This window comes from Anguilla anguilla, chromosome 4 (assembly GCF_013347855.1).
Source record: "Anguilla anguilla isolate fAngAng1 chromosome 4, fAngAng1.pri, whole genome shotgun sequence".
In the NCBI taxonomy this organism is placed as follows: domain Eukaryota; kingdom Metazoa; phylum Chordata; class Actinopteri; order Anguilliformes; family Anguillidae; genus Anguilla; species Anguilla anguilla.
The window spans coordinates 67988583-68009563 of NC_049204.1; the positions used below are offsets into that span (position 1 = coordinate 67988583).

The 20981-nt window shown below is 48.4% G+C and overlaps 1 protein-coding gene across 5 annotated transcripts in view; it reads left to right on the forward strand.

Moving 5' to 3' along the window:
* exoc1 (exocyst complex component 1) overlaps positions 1–20981 on the forward strand; it is a 25917-nt gene continuing 4936 nt past the window's right edge. Inside the window, exons 1-14 of one of the 5 annotated variants that reach the window (XM_035416285.1) lie at positions 1–157; positions 1193–1324; positions 1674–1804; positions 2373–2532; positions 5943–5960; positions 7599–7786; positions 8221–8448; positions 9407–9539; positions 10259–10368; positions 14682–14831; positions 15232–15337; positions 16465–16509; positions 18299–18462; positions 20873–20980. In XM_035416285.1, coding sequence (XP_035272176.1) covers positions 1201–1324; positions 1674–1804; positions 2373–2532; positions 5943–5960; positions 7599–7786; positions 8221–8448; positions 9407–9539; positions 10259–10368; positions 14682–14831; positions 15232–15337; positions 16465–16509; positions 18299–18462; positions 20873–20980 — 1665 coding nt within the window. In that variant the 5' untranslated portion in view covers positions 1–157; positions 1193–1200. The remainder of the gene's footprint in view (positions 158–1192; positions 1325–1673; positions 1805–2372; positions 2533–5942; positions 5961–7598; positions 7787–8220; positions 8449–9406; positions 9540–10258; positions 10369–14681; positions 14832–15231; positions 15338–16464; positions 16510–18298; positions 18463–20872; position 20981) is intronic. The other 4 variants (XM_035416286.1, XM_035416288.1, XM_035416287.1 and 1 more) reach the window with 4 other exon arrangements.

Consider the following 20981-nt stretch of genomic DNA (forward strand, 5'->3'; position numbering starts at 1 on the left):
TCTGACTTCCTTCTTCTACCCCGGAAACAGGAAACTCCTGGCTAAAACAGGCAAAATAATGGATGTTTAGCTGCGGGCTGTTTTTGCATGGAACAAACGGAAGATTTCACATATCGCATTTAAACATTCAAATACTGCTCGCAAAGCCACTCTTAAGGTAAGTAGTTTTGTCTCATTTAACAGCCTTTAGATTCACTCTGCAGTTCTTTTCTCAGGTTGAGTCTGTTTACAAGATTTCGCCCTGTAGCAGGGCACGGAGCCCCGCGGACAGGCTCTGGTCGCAGGCAGGAACGTAACGGAAATACCGCTGGTAACATTTCAGACCTCCACTACTAGCATAATGTGACTGCTACTTTACCCAGCTGTCAAGCTATAAGAAAACACAGGGAATAATACATTCGATTTAGATTTGTTACGTTAAGCTAACTAGCAGCTTCATATTTTTAGTACATGTTAGCTCGCTAACATTATAGTCCCACCATTTAACGTTAGCTAGTTTGCCAGTGAGTATAGAAATACAGCCCTACCTAGCTACGGATAGCCAGCTGGTTATAAATCAAATAAAATAAAAACCAAAAAAGTCCTCTTATACAAACGATCCACAAATGCTTAGCGACTGACTCAAGAGTTTGTGTGATTGTAGCGCCAATTGTAATGAGGCCTATCAATAATATTTATCAATCATTTAAAATATCTTTTATTTATTAATAATTTTCCCAAAGAAACAGCAACTGCAGGAAGGTGTCGCGCTGTTTCGCTGACACCTTCACATATGGATGTCATGCTAATTGTGCTGGTGTGAAATCAGTGGGGTCACCTATTCACTGGATCTTGTCCAAAGCAAGAGCAAGGGGGGCGGGGCACACAGGGCCATGTGTGACATGTGACTGCATGCCCACTGTGACTGTTCTTCAATATGGCAAATGAACTTCCTGGACAAATGTACATATTCATTTAGCAAATATCCAAAAGTGTGGACCAAAGGCAGTGTTATATAAAACTATTATCCTCAAAATTAAACTTGTCGTTTTTATTTTCATCAGAATGTTTTCTCCTAAAAAGTAATTAATGTGCGAGTGTGTGTGTGTGAGCAAAATAGCTCACTTGTTAGACAGACACCTGTCGGTAAAGTGTGCAGACAGAAAATTGAGCACTCAGTTGTTACTCTGAGATATGTGGTGTGATTTTTCAGCAGCAAAGATGACGGCCATCAAGCACGCACTGCAGAGAGACATCTTCACCCCGAACGACGAGCGGCTGCTCAGCATCGTTAACGTCTGCAAGGCTGGGAAGAAGAAAAAGAACTGCTTCCTGTGTGCTACAGGTAGGTCAGCCCAACTGCTTCCTGTGTGCTACAGGTAGGTCAGCCCAACTGTTTCCTGTGTGCTAGGGGTAGGTCAGCCCAACTGCTTTTGCCGAGTTTTCCAGTAAATGTGGAAATCTACCTAGCTGCTAAAGAATGGGGTGGGGGGGGTCCTAATAAACTAAAATAAACTTCCTGTGTGCTACAGGGAGGTCAGCCAAACTGCTTCCTGTGTGCTACAGGGAGATCAGCCAAACTGCTTCCTGTGTGCAACAGGGAAATATGTGTGTGTGTGTGTGTGTGTGTGTGTGTGTGTGTGTGTGTGTGTGTGAGGCAGTGTTTTTACGTACGTGTGTGTGTGTGTTTGCAGTGACCACTGAACGTCCGGTCCAGGTGAAGGTGGTCAAGGTGAAGAAGTCTGATAAGGGAGATTTCTACAAGCGGCAGCTGGCCTGGGAGCTCCGGGACCTGACTGAGGTGGATGCCAAGGATGCCAACAAGGTCAGAGACATGACCGCTACGCAACTGCTACCCCACCGCTATCCAAATGCTATCCAACTGACTGCTACCCAACCACAATACACACTTGTATACACAACCACACGCCCATGTCCCTAACCATAAGGCTAAGCTGCTGCCATCTGACCATTACTGAACCGATACAAGACCGTTACTCAACCGGGACTAGACCATTACTGAACCGATACTAGACCGTTACTCAACCGGTACTAGACCGCTATTCAACCGATACAAGACCGTTACTCAACCGGGACTAGACCATTACTGAACCGATACTAGACCATTACTCAACCGTTACTCAACCGGTACTAGACCGTTACTCAACCGGGACTAGACCATTACTGAACCGATACAATACCGTTACTCAACCGGGACTAGACCATTACTAAACCGATGCAAGACCGTTACTCAACCGGGACTAGACCGTTACTGAACCGATACTAGACCGTTACTCAACCGGTACTAGGCCATTACTCAGCTGGCACACAGCCTGCAGGCCCTGAGCATCGCCCTCGTACCCCAGCCTTCCCCCTCTTTCTGTGCTATGCAGGAGAACCCGGAGTTCGACCTGCACTTTGAGAAGGTGTACAGGTGGGTGGCCAGCAGCACGGCGGAGAAGAACGCCTTCATCTCCTGCATCTGGAAGCTCAACCAGAGATACCTGAGGAAGAAGCTGGAGTTCGTCAATGTCAGCCCCCAGCTGCTGGAAGGTGGGAGCAGCACCCCCTGCAGGTGCCTTAGTGCACTGCAGCCAGACCATGACTGGCCTTACAGAATATCCTTACACGCCCCCACCCTGAGACTCCACCTTTACACGCCCCCACCCTGAGACTCCACCTTTACACGCCCCCACCCTGAGACTCCACCTTTACACTCCCCCACCCTGAGACTCCGCCTTTACATGCCCCCACACTGAGACTCTACCTTTACACTCCCCCACCCTGAGACTCCACCTTTACACGCCCCCACCCTGAGACTCCACCTTTACACGCCCCCACCCTGAGACTCCACCTTTACACGCCCCCACCCTGAGACTCCACCTTTACACGCCCCCACCCTGAGACTCTACCTTTACACTCCCTCACCCTGAGACTCCACCTTTACACTCCCTCACCCTGAGACTCCACCTTTACACTCCCTCACCCTGAGACTCCACCTTTACACGCCCCCACCCTAAGACTCCACCTTTACACGCCCCCACCCTGAGACTCCACCTTTACACTCCCCCACCCTTACACACACCCCCACACTTACACATCACCCTTACACACCCCCACACTTACACACACCCACCTTTACCCATCCCCACACTTAAACACACCCACCCTTACACACACCCACTCTTACACACCACCCTTACACACACCCACTCTTACACACCACCCTTACACACCCCCACACTTACACACACCCACTATTATACACCCCCACTCTTACACACCACTCTTACACACCCCCACACTTACACACACCCACTCTTACACACCACCCTTACACACCCCCACACTTACACACACCTACTCTTACACACCCCCACACTTACACACACCTACTCTTACACACCCCCACACTTACACATCACCCTTACACACACCCACTCTTACACAGCACCCTTACACACCCCCACCCTTACACACACCACCCTTGCCCATCCCCACACTTACATACCACCCATGTCAAATTAAATCAAATCAACTTTATACAGAAAACTGTCACAAAGATGCTTTCCAGAGTAGCAGAAAATGGGCAAAGATACAGAGCAAACGGAGCAAACACAGGCCTGAATCGAGAAATAGCATGTACACGATGCAAGAAACTCCCAGTGGGGAGAAAATCCGAGAAAGAAAAAACTCCCCAATGGGAAGAATTCTCAGGAGGAACCCAGCTACTGAGGGGGAGCCCATCCTGCACTGGCCAGCCTGGGGGTAAAGTAGTGGTAGAATGTACATAATATAAACGTAATAAGAGATCTATCACAGCAAATAAAATGGGTTAAGTAGGATACAGTTGACTAAACTAACTGATCGAATATAGTAGAAGGCTTGATTGTGTAGTTCAGCCTAGTGTGGGTTTGAGAGGCTGGATGATACATCTGCAGCTCCAGGCTTTGTGAAGACATTGCTAGGGGAGGAACAGGGCTATAGTGGTCCATGATTGCAGGGTGAAGGACAGGGCTGGAGCCATCCTGTGGCCTCAGGGTGAGGGACAGGGCTGGAGCTATCCTGTGGCCTCAGGGTGAGGGACAGGGCTGGAGCGGTCCTGTGGCCTCAGGGTGAGGGACAGGGGGTTGGAGGGATCCTGTGGCCTCAGGGTGAGAGACAGGGCTGGAGCGGTCTTGTGGCCTTGGGGTGAGGGAGTGGTGTGAGCCCCATGGAAAAAGAAACAGAAGATGAGGTTAGGCACTGTAACTATTGTCAACACACTGAGCAAATGTAGTCTCTGTGCCAAAAACCTAGAATAAACACATGGATTGAAGCTCCATCCAGCTACTATACAATCTTCTGCTACCAGTGAACAACCTATGATGGCTAAGTCAGCCACTACTGGGTAGGTGTGGGTGGGTGGTGTATGAGATGAGTGTAGGTGTGGGTGGGTGATTTATGAGATCGGTGTAGGTGTGGGTGGTGTATGAGGTGGGTGTATGTGTGGGTGGGTGGTGTATGAGATGAGTGTAGGTGTGGCTGGGTGGTGTATGAATGTGGGTGTAGGTGTGGGTGGTGTATGAGGTGGGTGTATGTGTGGGTGGGTGATTTATGAGATGGGTGCAGGTGTGAGTGGTGTATGAGGTGGGTGTATGTGTGGGTGGGTGGTGTATGAGATGAGTGTAGGTGTGGCTGGGTGGTGTATGAGATGAGTGTAGGTGTGGGTGGGTGATTTATGAGATCGGTGTAGGTGTGGGTGGTGTATGAGGTGGGTGTATGTGTGGGTGGGTGGTGTATGAGATGAGTGTAGGTGTGGCTGGGTGGTGTATGAATGTGGGTGTAGGTGTGGGTGGTGTATGAGGTGGGTGTATGTGTGGGTGGGTGATTTATGAGATGGGTGCAGGTGTGGGTGGTGTATGAGGTGGGTGTATGTGTGGGTGGGTGGTGTATGAGATGAGTGTATGTGTGGGTGGGTGGTGTATGAGATGAGTGTAGGTGTGGGTGGTGTATGAGGTGGCTGTAGTTGTGGGTGGTATATGAAGTGGGTGTAGTTGTGGGTGGTGTATGAGGTGGGTGTAGATGTGGCTGGTGTGTGAGGTGGCTGTAGGTGTGTGTGGGTGGTGTATGAGAGGGTGTAGTTGTGGGTGGTGTATGAGGTGGCTGTAGGTGTGTGTGGGTGTATGAGGTGGGTGTAGGTGTGGGTGGGTGGTGTATGAGATGACTGTAGGTGTGGGTGGGTGGTGTATGAGATGGGTGTAGGTGCAGGTGGTGGATGAGGTGGGTGTATGTGTGGGTGGGTGGTGTATGAGATGAGTGTAGGTGTGGGTGGGTGGTGTATGAGATGACTAGGTGTGGGTGGGTGGTGTATGAGATGAGTGTAGGTGTGGGTGGGTGGTGTATGAGATGAGTCTAGTTGTAGGTGGTGTATGAGGTGGGTGTATGTGTGGGTGGGTGGTGTATGAGGAGGGGTTGAATGTGGTTGGGTGGTGTATGAGGTGGGTGTAGTTGTGGGTGGGTGGTGTATGAGGTGGGTATAGGTGTGGGTGGGTGGTGTATGAGGTGGCTGTAGTTGTGGGTGGTATATGAAGTGGGTGTAGTTGTGGGTGGTGTATGAGGTGGCTGTAGGTGTGGCTGGTGTATGAGGTGGCTGTAGGTGTGTGTGGGTGGTGTATGAGAGGGTGTAGTTGTGGGTGGTGTATGAGGTGGCTGTAGGTGTGTGTGGGTGGTGTATGAGGTGGGTGTAGTTGTGGGTGGTGTATGAGGTGGCTGTAGGTGTGTGTTGGTGGTGTATGAGGTGGTTGTAGTTGTGGGTGGGTGGTGTATGAGGTGGGTGTAGTTGTGGGTGGTGTATGGGGTGGCTGTAGGTGTGTGTTGGTGGTGTATGAAGTGGTTGTAGTTGTGGGTGGTGTATGAGGTGGGTGCTTGGGCTCTCAGCTTTAACAGTGTTTACTCTTCTTTCTCTATCGTTCACTGGCCAGAGCTTCCTAAAGCTGAAGGTAATTCTCCTCTCTTCACTTTGCCTGTTCCCTCCATAGTTACAGCGTCTTCCTGTTGCCTTGGGTCACCTCTCAACCGTGTCCATGACGCTCACTCATTACTGTGGAAACCCTCAGCTGTGTCTGGCTGTGTTTGTGTGCTGAGGAGTTAGTGTGATGTTGTGTGTGTGTCCCGTTTAGAAATTTAATGTGAATTGTACCTGGTGGTTTTGTCGCAGAAGTTGACAGGTGTGGCCCCTGTGTAATGCAGTGATGTCATCATCAATTTTTTAATCACCTCATACCTACCAAGTCACGTGAGTCATGGATGAGTGTGTTGTCTGGTGTGATGTCTGAGCAGGTGATTCAGTGATGGCCATTACATGTCTGTGTAGTGGTAGTCTCTATCATTTTTTGGCAACAGATTTCATTCAAATTGTCCGTTATCCTCAATTCAGTTCAGGTGTTCTCCAGGTGTGTGTGTAGAGTGTGTTCTCAGAATGTGTGTGTGTAGTCTGTGTTGTCTGAGTGTGTGTGTGTAATGTGTGTAGAACGTGTTCTTAAGATGTGTATTTAGAGTGTGTTCTCAAGGTGTGTGTGTAGAGTGTGTTTGCTGGGTGTGTGTGTGTGTGTAGTCTGTGTTGTCTGGGTGTGTGTGTATAGAGTGTGTTCTCTGGGTGGGTTTTTAGTGTGTGTCCCGTGTGTATAATGATGCTCTGGCTGTGTGTGTTTCCTGCAGAGTCGGGAGAGAGTCAGAGTGTGTGAGGAGGTGTGTGTGTGTTTCCTGCAGAGTCAGGGGAGAATCAGAGTGTGTGAGGAGGTGTGTGTGTTTCCTGCAGAGTCGGTTCCCAGCGGGGAGAGTCACAGTGTGTGAGGAGGTGTGTGTGTTTCCTGCAGAGTCGGTTCCCAGCGGGGAGAGTCAGAGTGTGTGAGGAGGTGTGTGTGTTTCCTGCAGAGTCAGGGGAGAGTCAGAGTGTGTGAGGAGGTGTGTGTGTTTCCTGCAGAGTCAGGGGAGAGTCAGAGTGTGTGAGGAGGTGTGTGTGTTTCCTGCAGAGTCAGGGGAGAATCAGAGTGTGTGAGGAGGTGTGTGTGTTTCCTGCAGAGTCAGGGTAGAGTCAGAGTGTGTGAGGAGGTGTGTGTGTTTCTTGCAGAGTCAGGGGAAAGTCAAAGTGTGTGAGAAGGTGTGTGTGTTTCCTGCAGAGTCAGGGGAGAGTCAGAGTGTGTGAGGAGGTGTGTGTGTTTCCTGCAGAGTCAGGGGAGAATCAGAGTGTGTGAGGAGGTGTGTGTGTTTCCTGCAGAGTCGGTTCCCAGCGGGGAGAGTCAGAGTGTGTGAGAAGGTGTGTGTGTTTCCTGCAGAGTTAGGGGAGAATCAGAGTGTGTGAGAAGGTGTGTGTGTTTCCTGCAGAGTCAGGGGAGAGTCAGAGTGTGTGAGGAGGTGTGTGTGTTTCCTGCAGAGTCAGGGGAGAGTTAGAGTGTGTGAGGAGGTGTGTGTGTTTCCTGCAGAGTCAGGGGAGAGTCAGAGTGTGTGAGGAGGTGTGTGTGTTTCCTGCAGAGTCAGGGGAGATTCAGAGTGCGTGAGGAGGTGTGTGTGTTTCCTGCAGAGTCGGTTCCCAGCGGGGAGAGTCAGAGTGTGTGAGGAGGTGTGTGTGTTTCCTGCAGAGTCGGTTCCCAGCGGGGAGAGTCAGAGTGTGGCGGGAGGTGACGAGGACGCACTGGAGGAGTACCAGGAGCTGAGTGCGCGGGAGGAGCAGGACATTGAGGGCATGATGGAGGTGTGCGAGTACGCTGTCTCCAACGCAGAGGCCTTCGCTGAGAAGCTGTCTCGAGAGCTGCAGGTCCTGGACGGGGTGAGTCAGCGAACGAGCTGTACAGAGCCCTGGAGTAGGTGTGTAGAGGGATGTGTTTAACACTGTGGGATGTGTTAAACACAGAGGGATGTGTTAAACGGTGTGGGATGTGTTAATGCAGAGCTGTGAGGTCAGTGCAGCGCTGTGAAGTGAGTGCAGTGTTGTTAGGTGAGTGCAGTGAGGTCAGTGCAGTGCTGTGAGGTGAGTGCAGTGCAGTGAGGTCAGTGCAGTGCTGTGAGGTGAGTGCAGTGCTGTGAGGTGAGTGCAGTGCAGTGAGGTCAGTGCAGTGCTGTGAGGTGAGTGCAGTGCTGTGAGGTGAGTGCAGTGCTGTGAGGTGAGTGCAGTGCAGTGAGGTCAGTGCAGTGCTGTTGGGTGAGTGCAGTGCTGTGAGGTGAATGCAGTGCAGTGAGGTTAATATGTTGGCGGTCTGGCAGGCGAATATCCAGTCGATCATGGCGTCAGAGAAGCAGGTGAACACGCTGATGCAGCTGCTGGACGAGGCGCTGGCCGAGGTGGACACCATCGAGGGGAAGCTGAGCAGCTATGAGGAGATGCTGCAGAGCGTGAAGGAGCAGATGGACCACATTTCCCAGAGTAACCACCTCCTGCAGCTCAGCAGCACCAACAACCTGCGCCTGCTGGACGACATCACCTTCCTAGTGGTGAGCATACCCGGCGTAATACACTATAATACACACACGCACACAATATAACACACACACTATAACACTATAATACACACACGCACACCATATAACACACACTATAACGCTGTAATATGCGCAGACACACACACACACACTATAACGCTGTAATATGCTCAGACACACACACACACACTATAACGCTGTAATATGCTCAGACACACACACACACACACACACTATAACACTGTAATATGCGCAGACACACACACACACACTATAACGCTATAATATGCTCAGACACACACACACACACACACTATAACACTGTAATATGCGCAGACACACACACACACACTGATGCTCACGTGTGCACACCAGGGCTGTCAAAAAATATTCGAAGTTCGAAAACTATTCGAAAATCTTTTCTTTTTTTTAAGTTTGAACCTAAATTTGAGCATTCGATTATTAGTTTTGGATCCCGTGTATTGTAATTAACATGCAGGCTTAATTTCATGCGGCGAATCATGTTCATGCACGCAAAGTTCATTTCCTGTGCTAACGTTACTTCCTCTGTCAACAAAAAACGTTCTGCCCTGGATCCAGTGCAAGTGGATCGTCTGGTTTTCCTTGGCAATGACCTCCGTGATACTTTCAGCTCCATGGACACCTAACGTTACTGGTCAGCTAGTCTCTTTTTTCACTTCGTTCAACAGATCTGGTCAGCTAACAATTTAGGCTAATATGTTTCCTTTCTGTTCTGAAGATTTTGATAAAATTGGATGATGAAAGAATATTCAAACTCAAATTCATGGCACTTTTGACAGCCTTAGTGCGCACACACACACACACTGATGCGCACACCTCTACATACACACACACGCACACACACACTGATGCTCATGCCTCCACACACGCACACACACACACTATAACGCTGTAATACACACTCACTCGTGGTCTCTCTCTGCTGTAGAACTACATGGACCTGTCTAAGGGGCACATCAGAGCTCTGCAGGAGGGAGACCTGGCCTCCCCCAAGGGCATCGAGGCCTGCATCAACGCCTCTGAAGCCCTGCTGCAGTGCATGAACGTAGCACTCAGACCAGGTGTGTGTGTGTGTGTGTGTACGTGAGAGTGTGTGTGTGTGTGTGTGTGTGTGTGTGTGTGTATGTGAGAGTGTGTGTGTGTGTGTGTGTGTGTGTGTGTGTGCGTGCGTGTGAGTGTGTGCGTGTGCGTGTGAGTGTGAGTGTGTGTGTGTGAGAGAGTGTGTGTGTGTGCGTGCGTGCGTGTGCGTGCGTGTGTGTATGTGCGTGTGTGTGCGAGTGAGTGTGTGTATGTGCGTGTGTGTGTGTGTGAGTGAGTGTGTGTATGTGCGTGTGTGAGAGTGTGTGTATGTGTGTGTGTGCGAGTGTGTGTGTGTGTGTGTGAGAGAGTGTGTGTGTATGTGTGTGTGTGAGAGAGTGTGTGTGTGTGTGTGTGTGCGTGCGTGTGAGTGTGTGTGTGTGCGTGTGAGTGTGAGTGTGAGTGTGAGTGTGTGTGTGTGAGAGAGTGTGTGTGTGTGTGTGCGTGCGTGTGTGCGTGTGAGTGTGAGTGTGAGTGTGCGTGTGAGTGTGAGTGTGTGTGTGTGTGTGTGTGTGTGTGCGTGAGTGAGAGTGTGTGTGTGTGTGTGCGTGTGTGCGTGCGTGCGTGCGTGCGTGCGTGCGTGCGTGCGTACGTGTGAGTGTGTGAGTGAGAGTGTGTGTGCGTGTGTGTGCGCGCGTGTGTGTGTGTGAGAGTGTGTGAGAGTGAGAGTGTGAGAGTGTGTAATATTAGTATGTCTTTGCAGGGCATGATAAGCTCCTTGCAGTGAAGCAGCAGCAGCAGCTCTTCTGTGAGCTGAGAGACGGTTTCTCCCGCAGACTCACCAACCACCTCAACAACGTCTTCGTTCACCAGGTAACGCCATGTACCTGACTGTCTGTCCTCCTCTTCTCCCTTCCTCCCTCTTTCCACCCTGTCTCTCTTACTCTCTCTCTCTCTTCCACCTTCTCTCTTTCTGTTTTTCTCTCTCTCCCTCTTTCTTTATCCTTCTCTCTCTTTCCCTGTTTTTCTCTGCCTCTCCTTCTCTATCTGTCCCTCTCTTTTGTTCTCGCTTTCCCTGCCCCCATCTGTAGCGGTGCTGTAGGCTCAGGTGTGTGGAACAGGTGTGTTGTGCTCTAGACTCAGGTGTGTGTTGTGCTGTAGACTTGGGTGTGTGGTACAGGTGTGTGTTGTGCTGTAGACTTGGGTGTTTCGTACAGGTGTGTGTTGTACTGTAGGCTCAGGTAGGGCCTATGTGGTACAGGTGTGTGCTGTGCTGTAGACTCAGGTGTGTGCTGTGCTGTAGACTCAGGTGTGTGGTTGTGCCGTAGGCTCAGGTGTGTTGTGCTATAGGCTCAGGTGTGTGGTACAGGTGTGTTGTTGTGCTGAAGGCTCAGGTGTGTGGTACAGGTATGTTGTGCTGTAGGCTCAGGTGTGTGGTACAGGTGTGTTGTGCTGTAGGCTCAGGTGTGTGGTACATGTGCGTTGTGCTGTAGGCTCAGGTGTGTGGTACAGGTGTGTTGTGCTGTAGGCTCAGGTGTGTGGTACAGGTGTGTTGTGCTGTAGGCTCAGGTGTGTTGTGCTGTAGACTCAGGTGTGTTGTGCTGTAGGCTCAGGTGTGGTACAGGTGTGTTGTTGTGCTGAAGGCTCAGGTGTGTGGTACAGGTATGTTGTGCTGTAGGCTCAGGTGTGTGGTACAGGTGTGTTGTGCTGTAGGCTCAGGTATGTGGTACAGGTGTGTTGTTGTGCTGAAGGCTCAGGTGTGTGGTACAGGTGTGTTGTTGTGCTGTAGGCTCAGGTGTGTTGTGCTGTAGACTCAGGTGTGTTGTGCTGTAGGCTCAGGTATGTGGTACAGGTGTGTTGTTGTGCTGAAGGCTCAGGTGTGTGGTACAGGTGTGTTGTTGTGCTGTAGGCTCAGGTGTGTTGTGCTGTAGACTCAGGTGTGTTGTGCTGTAGGCTCAGGTGTGTTGTGCTGTAGGCTCAGGTGTGGTACAGGTGTGTTGTTGTGCTGTAGGCTCAGGTGTGTTGTGCTGTAGACTCAGGTGTGTTGTGCTGTAGGCTCAGGTGTGTTGTTGTGCTGTAGGCTCAGGTGTGGTACAGGTGTGTTGTGCTGTAGACTCAGGTGTGTTGTGCTGTAGGCTCAGGTGTGTTGTGCTGTAGACTCAGGTGTGTTGTGCTGTAGACTCAGGTGTGTTGTGCTGTAGGCTCAGGTGTGTTGTTGTGCTGTAGACTCAGGTGTGTTGTGCTGTAGGCTCAGGTGTGTTGTTGTGCTGTAGGCTCAGGTGTGTTGTGCTGTAGACTTAGGTGTGTTGTGCTGTAGGCTCAGGTGTGTTGTGCTGTAGGCTCAGGTGTGTTGTTGTGCTGTAGGCTCAGGTGTGTTGTGCTGTAGGCTCAGGTGTGTTGTGCTGTAGACTCAGGTGTGTTGTGCTGTAGGCTCAGGTGTGTGGTACAGGTGTGTTGTTGTGCTGTAGGCTCAGGTGTGTTGTGCTGTAGACTCAGGTGTGTTGTGCTGTAGGCTCAGGTGTGGTACAGGTGTGTCACTGACAGGTTAAAGAGGCCTCTTTCTCATGTCACCTTGTTAGTTCAACCACTTCAGTCACTTCAGAATGAGCATCCCCCAGTTCTACAGGTCCTCTTGTCTGTCCCTTCCAGTGAGTACCCCTGCACCCCCAGTTTTATTTAACCAGAGGGTGTGTGACCTGTGACCTCTGACCTGTGGCCGTGCAGAATGTGACCCCAGTCCTATGTGCATGAGAGAGCATGCTCAGTGTGCTCCCTGGAGAATCACACCCGTGCTTCCCACTGACTGAAACTCACTTCAGATACTATGCTGTTTACAGTGTGGTGGAGTGCAGCACATTGTGCCCGTGTGTGGAAGAGCATGGTTGTGTGTGGTAGAGAGCGGTTGTGTGTGGTTGTATGTGAATGTGTGTTGTTGTGTGTAGTAGATTGTGGTTGTGTGCGGTAGTGTAGTTGTGTATGAGTGTAGTAGACTGGTTGTGTGTGGTAGTGTGATTTTGTGTATGGGACGACATAGCTCAGGAGGTAAGAGCGATTGTCTGGCAGTCGGAGGGTTTCTGGTTCGATCCCCCACCCTGGGGCGTGTCAAAGTGTCCCTGAGCAAGACATCTAACCCCTAATTCCTCCCAACGAGCTGATTGGTACCTTGCATGGCAGCCTTTCACCATTGGTGTGTGTGTGTAAATGGGTGAATGATAGGCAGGATAAAAGCGCTATATAAATGCAGTCCATTTACCATTGTGTGGTTTTGTGTAGTAGATTGTGGCTGTGTGCGGTAGTGTGGTTGTGTATGTGCGTGATAGACTGTGGTAGTGTGCTTTTGTGTGGTTTTGTGTGGTAGATTGTGGTTGTGTGCAGTAGTGTGGTTGCGTATGAATGAGTGTGGTAGATTGTGGTTGTGTGCAGTAGTGTGGTTGCGTATGAATGAGTGTGGTAGAGCAGTGTTGTGTGCAGTAGTGTGGTTGCGTATGAATGAGTGTGGTAGAGCAGTGTTGTGTGCAGTAGTGTGGTTGCGTATGAATGAGTGTGGTAGAGCAGTGTTGTGTGCAGTAGTGTGGTTGCGTATGAATGAGTGTGGTAGAGCAGTGTTGTGTGCAGTAGTGTGGTTGCGTATGAATGAGTGTGGTAGAGCAGTGTTGTGTTAGAATGAGCAGTAATGTGTGACTGTGTGTTATAGAGTGTTGTAGAGTAAAACAATACTCCAGCACTTTAGTAAGTAAAGGTGCTTCACCAGTGGGACATTTGAACATTTAGCCATAATTAGTATTTGCATTGGCACGAGAATGCGCAACCATGACCTTTAGCTTCTGGTAGCGAGAGCAGACCAGGTGGTCTCTGATATTCCTATTTCATTAGCTCCCTGGATCCTCATTCGTAACCCTGCCACTGTCTGTGAGAAGGCACTGACGGTCAGTCAGTGTGGCCTCTTTGGTCTCTCACACAACACACACACACGCGCATTCGCACACATAATCAGGCACACACCAATAGTGTTGAATGGGAAATCTTTGACTTGCAGTTAACCCTTGCAGAGCATGTTGGGTATTGTAGTTCTGACATTAGCATGTGCTCTGTCTAACTGCTCTGACCTCAGTGAACTGAATGGCGTGTGTGTGCATGTGACAGTGTAGATCTGGTTGGGAGAGCACATACTGTTCCTGTAGTCCGCAGCATGCAGGTAGACCATCACCCAGACGCTTGACTCATAGGAAGAACAGGAAGACCGGTACGCGTCGCATGGAAGGAGGAGGGGTGTATTTGAGGGGATAGTTGTGTGGGGGAGTGATTGCATGATTGTGATGCAGTGCTTGGGTTTGATTGTGTGCAGGGTGTGATCAAGGTGGGTTGTGCTGAGGGTTGTTGGGGTTCAGTGGTGCAAATGTACATTTAGATGTATTTTAAGTGTGTGTTAAATGTTTGTGCAGTGTTGAGTGTTTGTATTTATACAGTCTGAGTGCATGTTAAGTACTGAGTGAGGGTTGAGTGTGGAGATTTGAATGTGTGTTTGTTGAGAATATGTAGTGTTAAGGATATATGTGTGTTAAGTGTTGAGTGTGCACTGTGTTGAGTGTGCGCTGTTTTGAGTGTGTGCTGTGGTTGAGTGTGTGTAGTGTTGAGTGTGCACTGTGTTGAGCGTGTACTGTGGTTGAGTGAGTGTAGTGTTGAGTGTGCACTGTGTTGAGTGTGTACTGTGGTTGAGTGAGTGTAGTGTTGAGTGTGTGGTGTGGTTGAGTGTGTAGTGTTGAGTGTGCGCTGTGTTGAGTGTGTGGTGTGGTTGAGTGAGTGTAGTGTTGAGTGTGCACTGTGTTGAGTGTGTGCTGTGTTGAGTGTGTGGTGTGGTTGAGTGAGTGTAGTGTTGAGTGTGCACTGTGTTGAGTGTGTGCTGTGTTGAGTGTGTGGTGTGGTTGAGTGAGTGTAGTGTTGAGTGTGCACTGTGTTGAGTGTGTGCTGTGTTGAGTGTGTGGTGTGGTTGAGTGTGCACTGTGTTGAGGGTGCACTGTGTTGAGTGTGTGTAGTGTTGAGGTTGCACTGTGAGTGTGTGGTGTGGTTGAGTGAGCGTAGTGTTGAGTGTGCGCTGTGTTGAGTGTGTGGTGTGGTTGAGTGAGTGTAGTGTAGAGTGTACACTGTGTTGAGTGTGTGCTGTAATTGAGTGTGCACTGTGTGCTCAGGGCTATGATCAGAGCTCCAGTCTGACGCAGCACACTGCTGAGCTGACCCTGCCCAAACACAGCGCCCTGCATCGGGACCTGCTGCGCTACGCTAAGCTCATGGAGTGGCTGAAGAACACCCAGCGGGAGAAATACGAAGGGCTGACCGGGGTGAGCAGTCATCATCATCATCATCTTTATTATTATCATCATCATCTTAATCATTATCATCATTATCATCGTCATCGTCATCATCGTCATTATCCTTCTAAACATACTCATAGCATCCATTATCACCCCTGAAATCATCACATTATGAAGTTCAGGTATGGTACCTGTCTCTCTGCTCTCTTCCTTACTGTACGCAGAATTTCTTCTCATTAGTGAGATCCCATAAGCATCTTTAACTATAACTTACACTCCTGTACACAAACACACCCTCTACACACACACATGCATGCATACACACGTACGCGCATGGACACACACTCACAAACATGTACACACACACGTGTGCACGCACACACATTAAATCTGGGAATCAGTTTGATTTTGCTGTTTTCTGTTTCAGACCTATGTCGATTATATGACCAGACTGTACGAGCGGGAAATTAAAGATTTCTTTGAGGTGGCGAAAATGAAAATGGCGGGTACAAGCAAGGAGGGGAAGAAGTTTGGTGAGTGTTGGGAGGGATTCTGGCCCCTAGATAAACAGCTGATGCCATGCATATTTGTGTAATATAAGGATTTGTAACATAATGGTGTAGGAGAGTGTATGTTCTGAATTCAGATGTACTTTAGGCACAGTAAACTGAGAAATGAAGACTCTGTTTCCTGTGCTACATTATGGCATATGCTTCCTGGTCCCAGTCACTAAGGGGTGGGGTTAGGGGTAGGGCTAACCATGTTTACTGTGTGTGTCTCAGCTCTTTCCTGGTTTCCTATATGATGTCATCACACACATCACAGGAAGGGCTGCTCTGGTTGGGGCCCCAGGGTTAGGGCTGCTCTGGTGGAGGCCCCAGGGTTAGGGCACCCTGGTGGAGGCCCCAGGGTTAGGGCTAGTGTGTTAGTAAGCGGTGATGTCAGCGCTGGTTATTTGCCGGTGTGTTAGTAAGCGGTGATGTCAGCGCTGGTTATTTGCCGGTGTGTTAGTAAGCGGTGATGTCAGCGCTGGTTATTTGCCGGTGTGTTAGTAAGCGGTGATGTCAGCGCTGGTTATTTGCCGGTGTGTTAGTAAGCGGTGATGTCAGCGCTGGTTATTTGCCGGTGTGTTAGTAAGCGGTGATGTCAGCGCTGGTTATTTGCCGGTGTGTTAGTAAGCGGTGATGTCAGCGCTGGTTATTTGCCGGTGTGTTAGTAAGCGGTGATGTCAGCGCTGGTTATTTGCCATGCTCAGTGCAGTACCAGCCTCCTCATTCACTCTGTCTCATTCAGGCTCTGCTGTAATACTGCAAAATATGTTAAAGGTTTTATGTCTGATTTTCCAACCCACTGCCGGTTCACAGATGGAAAGGGGTGTAGTCTTTGCACGGCCTGTTTGTGTTAAATTAATAAATGTGTTTTATTAATCTCTCACAGCTCCTGCTTCTGTCCATTCCTTTCTGAAAACAAAGTGTTTGTGCTTGTGTTCATAGAGCAGCCATGCGCTAGCTCGCACTAAGCTTACTGGATAGATTTACAGCACGTGCAGTGCATGTCTGTCACCGTCTGATGCTAATACCTGACTTGGCCTCACCCTGCCTGTCTGTGACGCACGGCTAACACATCTCTGTCTCCCTCACTGCGCTCTAATGGCTGCCAGCTACGCTGCCCAGGAAAGAGAGTGCTCTCAAACAGGAAACCGAGAGTAAGTATGATACACCCCATAATCCCTCACCATCAACTCCCAGAATCCTTCACTTTGACCCCAAACTCCCATGATCCCTCACTCTGACCTCTAACTCCCATGATCTCTCACTGTGACCCCAAATTCCCATGATCTTTCACTCTGACCTCTAACTCCCATGATCCCTCACTGTGACCCCAAATTCCCATGATCCATCACTCTGACTCCTTACTCCCTGATTCCCTCACTGTGTCCCTTAAAGGGAAGTAAAGCACTCTGAATAGCATGGATCATGAGCTTTTTACCTTTAATGGCCCTGCGTTCAAATCTGAAATTGACGTGTATTTTCATGAGAAATAAAGAACAGTTTGAATTTTGGCCACTAGGGCACAGCCATCTTGGAACACGCTAGATTGTGAGGTCAGGTGAATGGTTTGTCTCGGCGGCTCAGCTGAGGGGCTGTTGCTAGGGCTACACTGCTGATGATGATGGTGGAGAGGAAGCTCGAAACAGACGACCCGAGCAGGGTCCTTTGAACAGTAGGGTGGTAATCTCGTTTCTGTGAACTGCTTGAGGAGTCTGTGAGTGTGTGAGTGTAGTGTGAGTGTGTAAGTGTGCTGTGAGTGAGTGTGTGTGAGTGTGCTGTGAGTGAGTGCGGTGTGAGTGTGTGTGTGCGTGTGTGTGAGTGAGTGTAGTGTTAGTGTGTGTGTGTGCTGTGAGTGAGTGCGGTGTGAGTGAGTGTAGTGCTAGTGTGTGAGTGTGCTGTGAGTGAGTGCGGTGTGTGTGTAGTGTGTGTGAGTGTAGTGTTAGTGTGTGAGTGTGCTGTGTGTGAGTTTAGTGTGAGTGTGTGTGAATGTAGTGTGAGTGTGTGTGTGTGTGTAGTGATAGTGTGTGAGTGTGTGTGTTGTGTGAGTGTGTGTGTGAGTGTAGTGTGAGTGTAGTGTGTGTGTGTGTGTGTAGTATGTGTGTGTGTGTGAGTGAGTGTATGTGTGTGTCTGTGAGTGTGTGTGAGTGTGTGTAGTGTGTGTGAGTGTGTGTAGTATGTGTGAGTGTGTGTGAGTGTGTGTTGTGTGAGTGTGTGTGTGTGTGTGTGAGTGTAGTGTGAGTGTGTGAGTGTTGTGTGTGTGTGTGTAGTGTGTGTGAGTGTGTGTGTGTAGTATGTGTGAGTGTGTGTGTGTGTGAGTGAGTGTATGTGTGTGTCTGTGAGTGTGTGTGTGTGTGTGTGTGAGTGTGTGTAGTGTGTGTGAGTGTGTGTAGTATGTGTGAGTGTGTGTGTGAGTGAGTGTGTGTGTGTGTGTGAGTGTGTGTAGTGTGTGCGAGTGTGTGTAGTGTGTGTGTGTGTAGTGTGTGTGAGTGTGTGTAGTATGTGTGAGTGTGTGTGAGTGTGTGTAGTATGTGTGTGTAGTGTGTGTGAGTGTGTGTGAGTGTGTGTGTGTGTGAGTGTGTGTAGTGTGTGTGAGTGTGTGTAGTATGTGTAGTGTGTGTGTAGTGTGTGTGTAGTATGTGTGAGTGTGTGTGTGTGAGTGAGTGAGTGTATGTGTGTGAGTGTGTGTAGTGTGTGAGTGTGTAGTATGTGTGAGTGTGTGTAGTATGTGTGAGTGTGTGTAGTGTGTGTAGTGTGTGTGAGTGTGTAGTGTGTGTAGTGTGTGTAGTATGTGTGAGTGTGTGAGTGTGTGTAGTATGTGTGAGTGTGTGTAGTGTGTGTAGTATGTGTGAGTGTGTGTAGTGTGTGTAGTGTGTGTAGTGTGTGTAGTGTGTGTGAGTGTGTGTAGTGTGCGTGCTGAAGCACTGTGTGTCTGTGATGCTGCAGGTCTGCACGGGAGCTCTGGGAAGCTGACAGGCTCCACCTCCAGCCTGAACAAGCTGGCGGTGCAGAGCTCCAGCAGCCGCCGCTCACAGTCCTCCTCTCTACTCGACATGGGCAATATGTCCGCCTCCGACCTGGACGTGGCCGACAGGACTAAGTTCGACAAGGTGCCCTGACCTGGCCCCGCCCACACTGACACTGAGTGTGTGTGTATTTGTAGATATTTGAACAGTTCCCCAGTGAGTGTGTGTATTTGTATATATTTGAACAGGTCCTCAGTGAGTGTGTGTGTATTTGTAGATATTTGAACAGGTCCTCAGTGAGTGTGTGTGTATTTGTAGATATTTGAACAGGTCCTCAGTGAGTGTGTGTGTATTTGTAGATATTTGAACAGTTCCTCAGTGAGTATGTGTGTATTTGTAGATATTTGAACAGGTCCTCAGTGAGTGTGTGTGTATTTGTAGATATTTGAACAGGTCCTCAGTGAGTGTGTGTGTATTTGTAGATATTTGAACAGGTCCTCAGTGAGTGTGTGTGTATTTGTAGATATTTGAACCGGTCCTCAGTGAGTGTGTGTGTATTTGTAGATATTTGAACAGGTCCTCAGTGAGTGTGTGTGTATTTGTAGATATTTGAACAGGTTCTCAGTGAGTGTGTGTGTATTTGTAGATATTTGAACAGGTCCTCAGTGAGTGTGTGTGTATTTGTAGATATTTGAACAGTTCCTCAGTGAGTGTGTGTGTATTTGTAGATATTTGAACAGGTCCTCAGTGAGTGTGTGTGTATTTGTAGATATTTGAACTGTTTCTCAGTGAGTGTGTGTGTATTTGTAGATATTTGAACAGGTCCTCAGTGAGTGTGTGTGTATTTGTAGATATTTGAACAGGTCCTCAGTGAGTGTGTGTGTATTTGTAGATATTTGAACAGGTCCTCAGTGAGTATGTGTGTATTTGTAGATATTTGAACAGTTCCTCAGTGAGTGTGTGTGTATTTGTAGATATTTGAACAGTTCCTCAGTGAGTGTGTGTGTATTTGTAGATATTTGAACAGGTCCTCAGTGAGTGTGTGTGTATTTGTAGATATTTGAACAGTTCCTCAGTGAGTGTGTGTGTATTTGTAGATATTTGAACAGGTCCTCAGTGAGTGTGTGTGTATTTGTAGATATTTGAACAGGTCCTCAGTGAGTGTGTGTGTATTTGTAGATATTTGAACAGTTCCTCAGTGAGTGTGTGTGTATTTGTAGATATTTGAACAGGTCCTCAGTGAGTGTGTGTGTATTTGTAGATATTTGAACAGGTCCTCAGTGAGTGTGTGTGTATTTGTAGATATTTGAACAGTTCCTCAGTGAGTGTGTGTGTATTTGTAGATATTTGAACAGGTCCTCAGTGAGTGTGTGTGTATTTGTACTCAGTGAGTGTGTGTGTATTTGTACTCAGTGAGTGTGTGTGTATTTGTACTCAGTGAGTGTGTGTGTATTTGTAGATATTTGAACAGGTCCTCAGTGAGTGTGTGTGTATTTGTAGATATTTGAACAGGTCCTCAGTGAGTGTGTGTGTATTTGTAGATATTTGAACAGGTCCTCAGTGAGTGTGTGTGTATTTGTAGATATTTGAACAGGTCCTCAGTGAGTGTGTGTGTATTTGTAGATATTTGAACAGGTCCTCAGTGAGTGTGCGTGTATTTGTAGATATTTGAACAGGTCCTCAGTGAGTGTGTGTGTATTTGTAGATATTTGAACAGGTCCTCAGTGAGTGTGCGTGTATTTGTAGATATTTGAACAGGTCCTCAGTGAGTGTGTGTGTATTTGTAGATATTTGAACAGGTCCTCAGTGAGTGTGTGTGTATTTGTACTCAGTGAGTGTGTGTGTATTTGTACTCAGTGAGTGTGTGTGTATTTGTACTCAGTGAGTGTGTGTGTATTTGTACTCAGTGAGTGTGTGTGTATTTGTACTCAGTGAGTGTGTGTGTATTTGTACTCAGTGAGTGTGTGTGTATTTGTAGATATTTGAACAGGTCCTCAGTGAGTGTGTGTGTATTTGTAGATATTTGAACAGGTCCTCAGTGAGTGTGTGTGTATTTGTAGATATTTGAACAGGTCCTCAGTGAGTATGTGTGTATTTGTAGATATTTGAACAGTTCCTCAGTGAGTGTGTGTGTATTTGTAGATATTTGAACAGGTCCTCAGTGAGTGTGTGTGTATTTGTAGATATTTGAACAGGTCCTCAGTGAGTGTGTGTGTATTTGTACTCAGTGAGTGTGTGTGTATTTGTACTCAGTGAGTGTGTGTGTATTTGTAGATATTTGAACAGGTCCTCAGTGAGTGTGTGTGTATTTGTACTCAGTGAGTGTGTGTGTATTTGTAGATATTTGAACAGGTCCTCAGTGAGTGTGTGTGTATTTGTACTCAGTGAGTGTGTGTGTATTTGTAGATATTTGAACAGGTCCTCAGTGAGTGTGTGTGTATTTGTAGATATTTGAACAGGTCCTCAGTGAGTGTGTGTGTATTTGTAGATATTTGAACAGGTCCTCAGTGAGTGTGTGTGTATTTGTACTCAGTGAGTGTGTGTGTATTTGTAGATATTTGAACAGGTCCTCAGTGAGTTGGAGCCCTTGTGTTTGGCGGAGCAGGACTTCATTAGCAAGTTTTTCAAGCTGCAGCAACATCCCGGCCTTGGAGGATCACAAG